General features: G+C 37.3%; 2 protein-coding genes across 2 annotated transcripts; one reads left to right on the forward strand and one right to left on the reverse strand.

Annotated features, from left to right (window-relative positions):
- Positions 1-3,051, reverse strand: LOC125673718 (uncharacterized). The gene is made up of 2 exons (XM_048910491.2): positions 2,891-3,051; positions 1-1,005 (listed from the first exon to the last, which is right to left on the reverse strand). The coding sequence occupies exons 1-2, from the start codon at positions 2,973-2,975 to the stop codon at positions 434-436; spliced, it is 657 nt and encodes a 218-aa protein (XP_048766448.2). The 5' UTR covers positions 2,976-3,051; the 3' UTR covers positions 1-433.
- A 4,349-nt stretch (positions 3,052-7,400) lies between these two features.
- LOC125673719 (probable serine/threonine-protein kinase dyrk2) lies at positions 7,401-9,455 on the forward strand. The gene is made up of 2 exons (XM_048910492.2): positions 7,401-7,684; positions 8,514-9,455. Exons 1-2 carry the CDS (start codon positions 7,615-7,617, stop codon positions 9,020-9,022), a joined length of 579 nt encoding a protein of 192 aa, XP_048766449.1. The 5' UTR covers positions 7,401-7,614; the 3' UTR covers positions 9,023-9,455.
- Positions 9,456-10,459: the final 1,004 nt, after the last annotated feature.

A 10,459-nucleotide genomic window follows, 5' to 3' on the forward strand; every position in this document is an offset into this window, starting at 1 on the left:
TTTTGTTTTAGTGTCGTTTTTATTTCATTCAATATACATGCAACGTACAAAAACATTAGATAAATAGAAAATAACTTAATACATGTATCTATATGTCAAATGTAAAAGTAAAAATACACTCACGACCGAACATAACCCCCCTGTGCGCGTTAATCTAACAAAGTCTTGTTTACATACTGTGAAATGTCTACGATGAAAGCAATCCAATTCGCATACTTACATACATGTTTGTACACGAGCAGATCTAACATTTGAATTTGATTGGATTGCGAACCACATTCCGTCACACTCAGAACTCAGTTATCAACTATGTCTTGCATTAGAGAAACAAACAGATGCCACTGATTAGTTCATCAGACTAGATGTAAAGAAACGACGGAATCAACAGAGGACTAGGAAATCTTACAATGTTATGAAGAGAAAAAAGAGAGCATTATATCATTGCTTTATACTGCACGCTGTCACTCGCTTGTGTCTTTCGTTTGTTGACGAAATGAACCAACCCAATACACACCAATGTCACAAATAACCCTACGGCCACACCCCCCAGGAAACTCCAGGCGTTGAATTTGTTCTTTGAAGGAGATGACACGTGAGGATTCCCGCGTGGAGTAGTGTGGGGAATGGAGTGTGATGGTGATGACGTCATGGCAGACTGTGACGAAATGTCCGATGGTGAGGTTGAAACGTTGGATGGAACTTCGCTGGACATGTTTATTGTCGGCTGTGTTGATGCTGTTGAAACCTGTGTTGTCATATTTAAATGACTTGGTTCTGTTGTCAGATTTGTGGAAGATGTAGTTGTTGTCATGGTCGATTCAGTAGTCACATCAGATGGCGCTGCGGTTGACTGCGTTGACATAATGGAGGACGAGGGCCCTGTCGTCATGCTGGTCGGCGATGTGTTGGTTGATGCAACACCGGAACTTGATTGTGCTGACAAGGACTCCGTTTGAGTGGAAGAATCTTTATTAAGGGTTGTCCCGGTTCCCCCAGTACGAAGTCCTACATTAAAGAAATGAACTTTAATCTTAAATTTCATTTGAATTCAGTTAATTGTGTGGGGAAAGTGGACTGGGCTTGCGAGGTCCTTCCCGAACAACAAGTAGGGGGCGGGGCATATTTCCTAATAGTCAATAATTCTTTTAAAAACACAATTTTGCAATTTTTTGCATAAATTTTATAAATCTTAGGTAATAAACGACGAGGTGTCTGCATCTGATATGAACACATGTGGCGCCATGCACAATAATTGAATTTCATAAGAAGATGTGATGTCACAGGTGAGTTAACACAAATTCAAATTTATACAAGTTGTTTTCAAACATTTAACAGTAATGCTCAAAACTGTCACAAGGAAATCAACACTTACTTGCTTTTAATCCATTTTCAACTTGTCCCCTTTCCCGGGTTTACGTTCACTGGGCACCTATTCACAAAATATCTTACGACTAAGATCAAAATTTACAAACACTGTTATTTCCTTATTTCTTGTAGACTTTCTTAATTGATATGTAAAGTACATCTATGGTTTATAAAAGTTTAATACATACGTATGACCTTGTGATCGGTATTTGATTATCAGACAGATTTCTTTTTTTAATCTTAGTGGTAAGATCTTTTGTGAATAGTCTTGGGAGCTGTCACAATAGGGGACACGTTAAGAGAAAAGCAGGCTGACGTGATCAGAGTTGTGATTTAAACCCGGGACAGGGGCATGTTGAAAATGGATTAAAAGCAAGTAAGTGTTGATTTCCTTGTGACGGTTTTGTGCATTGCTGTTAAATGTTTGAAAACAACTTGTCTATTGCGTAAATCCAGGCACATCTGAGTCGAAACGTCGGTCGAAGCATAAACCGTCACCGACGCCGGCATTTACACGTTTTCCAGAATCAAAATAACTATATAACTATAACTATATTTATTTCCAATCAAGGGCCCTCAAGGGGCTGTATGAAAATACATACAAAATAATGTACATATACATATACAAGTAAATAAAGAAGTGATTACATAACACATAGTTATCTACAATTACAGTGTCATATACATGTGTATTGTTCAAAATAAATATACCAGTTATATTTAGAATGGATGGCTCTTCAGAACATAGTATGTAAATGAATTTTTGTTCATCATTGAGTTTGGTAAAAAATTTAACTGTTTTTTTCTATAGCACCACAAAAAGATTTTCTTTCATCAGCAAACTTTTCACATTTAATCAAAAAATGAATCTCGTCTCCTAATGAACGGGAGTTGTATTTATTACATATTCGTTCATTCCTAGTGATACCAGAATATCTACCAACTTCAATCATTAATTTATGAGCTGATACCCGTAACTTACAAATAGATCTTCTAATATCAAAATTTTTAATTTCAATTAAAATATGAATGCTTGCGAAGAGAAGTCGATGAAGGCTATGCCTCTCGACTTCTCTAAAGAGAATAATATGACGATTGCGTTTGAATTATGGCGGTTTCTAAATACGACTGAAACGCTCATTACGCATTTGTACGTCTGTTGCAATGTTCCCTTGTTTATTTTTTTGATTTTTTTCATCGAATCGGAAGGATTGTATTAGTTATACCAGTTAATATAGTTATAAATTATCCTAATATATACATGTATATTATATATGATAGGTGTGAATTGGTGCATATACTTGGATAATTGAAAAAGATCGCCGGTTACAGCTTGTATTGCTTTAAATTTTCTGAAAAGGAATCCTCCATATTCTCGTCACATATCAAAATTAATAGCGACAATTAAAATGAGGGGGTGGGGAGAGGAACGTATAAATCGCCAGCAACACGTCACAGTTTATAATTGATTAATGTGAAATGATTATCCAATATCGAACAATAAGTTGGTTTAATGTATATTTACCCGATGTAGAAAGTCCGTTAACATTGCATACAAACAGAGCAAATATAAGGAGTCCTGAATTTGTTAACCTCATGTTTACAACCATACGGACACCCAATGTAGCTCTTCATTCATATATACACACGACGTCATCCGCTGTCATGTGATAGGTCAGAGGTCACGGAGGCCTGGTACCGTTATCACTGAGTCAATAAGTACCCGATACAATCCACAAGGAGATGAGTCCATCGTTGATAAAGCCGTCTTAATCTCGTAAACATTTATACCCGTCATATAAATTAAGATAGTTACATCACAACATGCATCCGTGGCGGATCCAGGGTATGCAAAAAGCGAAGATTAGAATAAATCAACTAATCAATGGAAAAATGGAAAGTTGACGGAAATACATTTTTGGAATTATCATATACTTGATGATGTCCTCATAAACCAAAGGCTTGAAATCGTGCGATTTCCAGAAGAAAATATGATAGTGGTAGATTTATATGAAAATATGATAGTGGTAGATTTATATGAAAATATGATAGTGGTAGATTTATATGAAAATATGATAGTGGTAGATTTATATGAAAACGCAGAAGAAAATACTGAGTACTAGATTTATATTTTTATCGGGAGTTTTCTTTGGGGGGGGGGGGGGGGGATTCAGGCCTGTAATTGCCCTGTACTATAACACAGTACATGTCCACTGAACCCCGTTGATAATGGGGGAAGGGTTTGAGCAGGTCAATATTATATATCGCAGGTCAATATTATATATCGCAGGTCAATATTATATATCGCAGGTCAATATTATACATGTATATCGCAGGTCAATATTATATATCGCAGGTTAATATCACATATCACGGACCTATCTGCCTGTTCATCTACGTATATAAGGTTTATCAAGGTGTGATCTTGATTAGTACATTAATAAATTAACGGCATTTGAATCGGATTACCTGAAGACCATTATCCCTATTTCTCTGCTGTCTAAACCAATAATAACATACACGAGGAAATGGATAAAAAAAAAAAGGCATTATGTGTGCTTTTAAACTTGTTAACAAACGACTAGATATTATTCACAATCTGTGGTGGATCTAGAGGGGTATTACGGGGGTTGACCATTCACAATATGTGGTGGATCTAGAGAGGTGTTAAAGGGTTTTTACCATTTTGGCGTCGTCATTCTGTCATATTGTAAATTTACTGGGTGGGTGTAAACCCAAATTTTACAATCTGACAACAGTTGTCATATTGTACCATAAAGTTTGGGTTTACACCCACCCAGTGAATTCAAAATTTACAATATGACAATTCCCTCGCCCCTTTCTTGTCCAGAAAAGCTACAAACTTCAGTCGCACCTGCACCCTCTTCCCTCGCCACTTCCCCTTCAAATTTCCCAGACCCACCACTGAAAATCGCAATATGGCAATATCGTAAGGAAATACATGTACCCAACGATATCAATATTTTTCTACTGTGGCGTCAGATTCTGGTAGATTTTTAACATTTGATATCCTATATTGTGGTGATTTTAACATTTGATATCCTGTATTGTGGTGATTCTGATAGATTTTTAACATTTGATATCCTATATTGTGGTGATTTTAACATTTGATATCCTGTATTGTGGTGATTCTGATAGATTTTTAACATTTGATATCCTGTATTGTGGTGATTTTAACATTTGATATCCTGTATTTTGGTGGTTTTATCATTTGATATCCTACATCGTGGTGATTTTAACATTTGATATCCTGTATTGTGGTGATTTTAACATTTGATATCTTGTATTGTGGTGATTTTAACATTTGATATCCTGTATTGTATTGATTTTAACATTTGATATCCTGTATTGTGGTGATTTTAACATTTGATATCCTATATTGTAGTGATTTTAACATTTGATATCCTGTATTGTGGTGATTTTAACATTTGATATCCTGTATTGTGGTGATTTTAACATTTGATATCCTGTATTGTGGTGATTTTAACATTTGATATCCTGTATTCTGGTGGTTTTAACATTTGATATCTTGTATTGTGGTGGTTTTAACATTTGATGTCCTGTATTGTGGTGATTTTAACATTTGATATCCTGTATTCTGGTGATTCTGATAGATTTTTAGCATTTGATATCCTATATTGTGGTGATTTTAACATTTGATATCCTGTATTGTGGTGATTTTAACATTTGATATCTTGTATTGTGGTGATTTTAACATTTGATGTCCTGTATTGTGGTGATTCTGATAGATTTTTAACATTTGATATCCTGTACGCTGTTCAGATCAATGTGTGGATTGTTGTATAATTCTGATATATGTGACGTTGTAGTCAAGTGTCCACCAATGTAAACGTGATCTTTATCTGAACAAATATCGTCATTGTACAGTACATTGTATATTGAATTCAATTTGAAAGCTTTTAAAAGGTTTATGTGAACCTATCTTAGGTGCGTATGCTTCATTTCTTTATAGCTTCCCTCTTCATATGTTAATTTTACAGCTATAAATTGTCTGTGTTTCAAATTACCTTTAAAAACAATTCACAAGTACTACACGACCAGTAATGTCTGTCTCACAAGCACTACACGACCACCACCAATTCCTGTCTCACAAGTACTACACGACCACCACCAATTCCTGTCTCACAAGTACTACGCGACCACCACCAATTCCTGTCTCACACATACTACACGACCACCACCAATTCCTGTCTCACAAGTACTACGCGACCACCACCAATTCCTGTCTCACACATACTACACGACGACCACCAATTCCTGTCTCACAAGTACTACACGACCACCACCAATTCCTGTCTCACAAGTACTACACGACCACCACCAATTCCTGTCTCACAAGTACTACACGACCACCACCAATGCCTGTCTCACAAGTACTACACGACCACGAGTAATGCCTGTCTCACACATACTACACGACAACCAGCAGCTGCTATTCAAGTTTGAAAGGGAAGAAGAGGTTGAAGAGCCCAAAAAGGCGGAACAGAACATTTTTGCTAAAATACTCAGCCAAAGAGAGATGTTATCCCCGCCACCCCTCTAAATCCACAACTGGAAAGGTATAACCCCGCCACCACTCTAAATCCGTCACTGGATAGGTGTAACCCCGACACTCCCACTTAATCCGCCACTGGATAGGTGTAACCCCGCCACCACTCTAAATCCACCGCTGGATAAGTGTAACCCATACCACTCCCTCTAAATCCACCACTGGGTAGGTCTAACCCCGCCACCCCCTCTAAATCCGCCACTGGATAGATGTAACCCCACCACCCCCTCTAAACCCGCCACTGGATAGGTGTAATTCCGGCCACCCTCTAAATTCGTCATTGGATAGGTGTAACCCCCACCAACCCTTTTAATCCGCCACTGGATAGGTGTAACCCCGCCACGCCCTCCAAATCCGTCACTGAATGTGTAACCCCAGCCACCCCTCTAAATCCGCCACTGGGTATGTCTAATCTCCGCCAACCCCTCTAAATCCGCCACTGGATTGATATGATCATCGAAGTTAAAGAGAAGATTTCAATTATAATTCAAGTTCTTTCTGATGAGTTATTCTTTGTAATCATCGAACAATGTGGGGGGGGGGGGGGGGGGGGGGCGTAAAGATTTGGATAATATTCCGTGTAGTGGACACTCATATCATTGAAATATTTGATGCGAAATTGTACTCTTGGCCTTCGGTTGGCATGACAACCAAAAAAAAAATTGAAATCATCGCACTAACAACAACAGTCTGATGTTATGAATATTTTCAAATCGTTTTAGAATATTCAAATATGAGTTCATTGTCAAATGTAACATCGCTCAGAGTTAGTCATAGATATCGTATAGAATATAGTGGCGGATCTAAATAAAGAGGGGGTATTAATTAAAATTATTATCTGAATGTGTGTGTGTGTGTGTGTGTGTGTGTGTGTGTGTGCGTGTGCATCTGGGTATAACAGTTTCATACTTGGTACAATACATTAACCTTTCACTAATCTGCAAATCAACAGAATCAACGCCATATTGGAATGCCCTATACTGAGTGAACGATCGCGTGGTCAGATCCATATAAATATCCAATGGAACTAGCAGTTACGTCATATTTCTCTCTAAACACGTGATATCTTCTACTGAAAATCTTTAACTTCTCACTTTCAAATGAGTTGATTTTCATAAATTACACATTTTGGTACATTTTGTTGCATATAAATTCGTAACCTATGAAAATCCTTTTTAAAAAGATACATCTATCCCTAAATATGAGAGAGAGAGAGAGAGAGAGAGAGAGAGAGAGAGAGAGAGAGAGAGAGAGACGTCAGCCGTACATCCCAGATGACTATGTTACTACATGTAATTATCCCATAATTTGCGAAACTTTGTGTCACCTAACATCGCGATTTTCTATAAATTTGATATAAAAACCACTTTTCAGTGACGTCACTGTGTAGTGTCTAGCCTCCCTCTCAGCAGCACATCAATCGGTCACGTGACCTTGTCGGTCACATTCATCTCCCTCACAATCCCATATACCGCCGTTATCGGTCAGAAGGACACTGATTGCTACACCTGTGTGCAATCACCTGTACAGTCTGATCAATAAATGAACTGTGACACACCCCCTCTAAGTATAAAGGTGAGTCTGGTCCACGATCACGTCGAGTCGATCTGCTGCTGACGCTAGTTTTCTCGTTGAACGTCGGGCTCCAAAATCTCGGCATGAATTACCTTGTCTGTGTTTCAGTGGTTCTCTGTCTTTTGTGTTTGGAAGGGATTGTTGTTTCCGCAGGTAAGGGCACATTTTTATATTTTTATTGATGTAAGTGAGACCAGTCTGGACATTGTTCATTAATTATACGCTAGTTGTAGGATCATATTTAGATAACTCCGTGGGGATTCGAATTAGAATATGTCCTCAGTAACCTTACTTGTCGTAAGAGGCGACTAAATGGACTAGTCTTTAGGGTAACACCGCAAAAATCGAGGTCCCGTATCACAGCAGGTGTGGTACGATAAAGATCCCTCCTTGTTCAAAGGCCGTAAACGCCGAGCATAGGCCTAAATTTTGCAGCCGTTCACCGGCAATGGTGACGTCTCCATATAAGTGAAAAATTCCCGAGAGGGACGTTAAACAATATACAATCAATCATATTTAAATAGAAAATGTTCCCACTTTTACCTCGTTCTTGTGAAAACCGTTAACATGATATAAGTCTGACGTGTGAATAACATTCTCATAAATACATGTATTTGAATATAATTTTCGTCCCCAATGCCGATATTAAAAGGGAAAACATTGAATCATTATTCCTGTCATTGGTAATGTATATATGTGGTACGTTGTTGAACTGAGTATTAAAGCTGTGTTATTTCTAACATCATAAATATGCACTTCCGGTGAAAATGTTTTAAATATTTCTATTGCATAACAATGGCTCAACATTTAACATCTCCCCAATCGTAATTATTTTTTCAACAAATATATAAGGTGTATTCTTTGATAACGCGAATAATGCGGCACAACCATGGTGATTTTGTAGAGAAAATGACAAATACAAATATCGAGCGTCGCCATATCAACTGATTCTTCCGCCTAATATTAGAATTTGCAATTTCAGTTCCACTCAAACACCTTGACGATTTCCAAGTCGCAGCAAGTTCTGTCGCTCCAGCTATCAGTAATGCAACTACGACAAATTCATCCGCGGTAACAACTCTACCCATGTCAACAAATAACATGACGTCAAATCCGTCCGCGGTAACAACTATGCCCATGACAACGAGTAATAGCACAGCCATGATGAACATGTCCACTACCCCCGAACTGAACACGACAACTGGACAGGTGTCAACTAGTAACGTGACCAACAACATGACAACCGTGCCCATGACAACAGCAACAGGAAATTCTAGTATGCCTGTGACGTCACAAGGACCTATGTCGTCACCAACAAATCAACAGCCAACTACAGCAAAAACAACCACGACAACAAGTGCTCCGAAATCGTCTAAATTCAGCGGAGCCTCATTCGGTGGGGGGATCGCTTTGGGAGTTGTGTTGGCAGCTGTATTAGCGTTTGGTATCTATAAATATAGGAGCCGAAATAGCGGGTATTCCCAATACTAAATAAAGCTGAAATCTCTTCTGTGATATTCAAGTGCAAATATTACCTTTGATAAAAACAATTAATATGTTTGATAAAAAACAATTTATTTTTCCTTTAAAACACGGACAGAAAAAAATGTTAGTCGTAGATATGTTGAAATTGTAATTTAGTGGGGATATGTAAAACTTTCTTTATTACCACTGTATATATATAGGAAGCATTTTACACGATTGTAGCTAGGATATTTGTGTTTTATAAAAGAATGTAATGGTAAGAATGTAGTTGGTATGAAAAGAGTGATGTTTTTGTTTATGGTTTAAGAAATTGTCTGAGTGAATGGGCGCGAGCTAACGAACAAGTTGTTTAATTGACGTATTAATTGGTACGTGTGGGGTACTTGGTTTTTTTATACGATGGAAATTTTTGTTGTTGAAATAAAGTAGTAAATCTGTATTGGTTTTTCTTTAATTTCTTTTTAACCAGAGTTTACATAGTCTGGAACAATATGACGAATGTCCTCGTGATGAATAAATGAGATCCTGGTACGGGTGTCCTTACTGTTAAATTGTGCTAAATCTTGCGTGAACATGGTGAATATATAAACGTTCTGTTGCAGTCTATTACATCGCTATCGGTAGTTATACAAATATCAACATTAATGTGAAGAGTCGGGGAAATCTCATAAATTGCTAGAGACGTATTTCGTCCTATTCAAGTATTATTTTCTTAATTTACTTTATATGGAAAATGAAAAATCCCGTCGTTATAAGTGTGTATTCATTATTAGTGTGTTCGTTATAAGCGTGTATTCATTATTAGTGTGTTCGTTATAAGCGTGTATTCATTATTAGTGTGTTCGTTATAAGCGTGTATTCATTATTAACGTGTTCGTTATATAAGCGTTTTACTGTATACAAGATCTAACTCCTCATTTTGTAGCACAATGGGAACTACATGTGAAAAATTGGGATACATAATCGAATCCATCATTATTTTGTTTTATTTACAGTGAATTTTTGTGCATGATTCGGTTCTATGTTTAAGCCTAACAAGGCAATTTAAACAAGAGGAATCAAGGGGTTTTAATGAATGTTTCAAGGTTTGTCTTGACAAAGTGGGTAAAATATTCTACAGATCTCTTAAAATATCAAAATGTAAATGCGGCATGCAGCAGTGACCTATGACCTCGATAGTGCGCAGCAGAAGGCACACGAATAGAGGATATACATGCTACAGATCGTCACAGATTGTCGGCTACAAACGTTTCCTCGAAGCTCACTGTACTGTACACGGAGACAATCACCTTGTTTTGATTTCGCCCCGAATTTTAATTTCGTCCTCGTTGTATATAATTGATTAATATCTCTATTTATCATATACATATATTGTTACTGTTCCTCATGTACCATTAATGGTTTGAAAGAATAAATTGAACTGGAACTATAAGAATATGTATA

This window comes from Ostrea edulis, chromosome 3, assembly GCF_947568905.1.
Source record: "Ostrea edulis chromosome 3, xbOstEdul1.1, whole genome shotgun sequence".
NCBI lineage: Eukaryota > Metazoa > Mollusca > Bivalvia > Ostreida > Ostreidae > Ostrea > Ostrea edulis.

Excerpts from the sequence above, each read along its gene's own strand:
- LOC125673718 (XM_048910491.2), bottom strand. The coding sequence starts at position 2,975 with ATGGTTGTAAACATGAGGTTAACAAATTCAGGACTCCTTATATTTGCT. Across the intron at positions 1,006-2,890 it reads TAACGGACTTTCTACATCGG|GACTTCGTACTGGGGGAACC; the intron begins GTAAATATACAT and ends TCTTTAATGTAG.
- LOC125673719 (XM_048910492.2), top strand. The coding sequence starts at position 7,615 with ATGAATTACCTTGTCTGTGTTTCAGTGGTTCTCTGTCTTTTGTGTTTG. Across the intron at positions 7,685-8,513 it reads AGGGATTGTTGTTTCCGCAG|TTCCACTCAAACACCTTGAC; the intron begins GTAAGGGCACAT and ends TTGCAATTTCAG.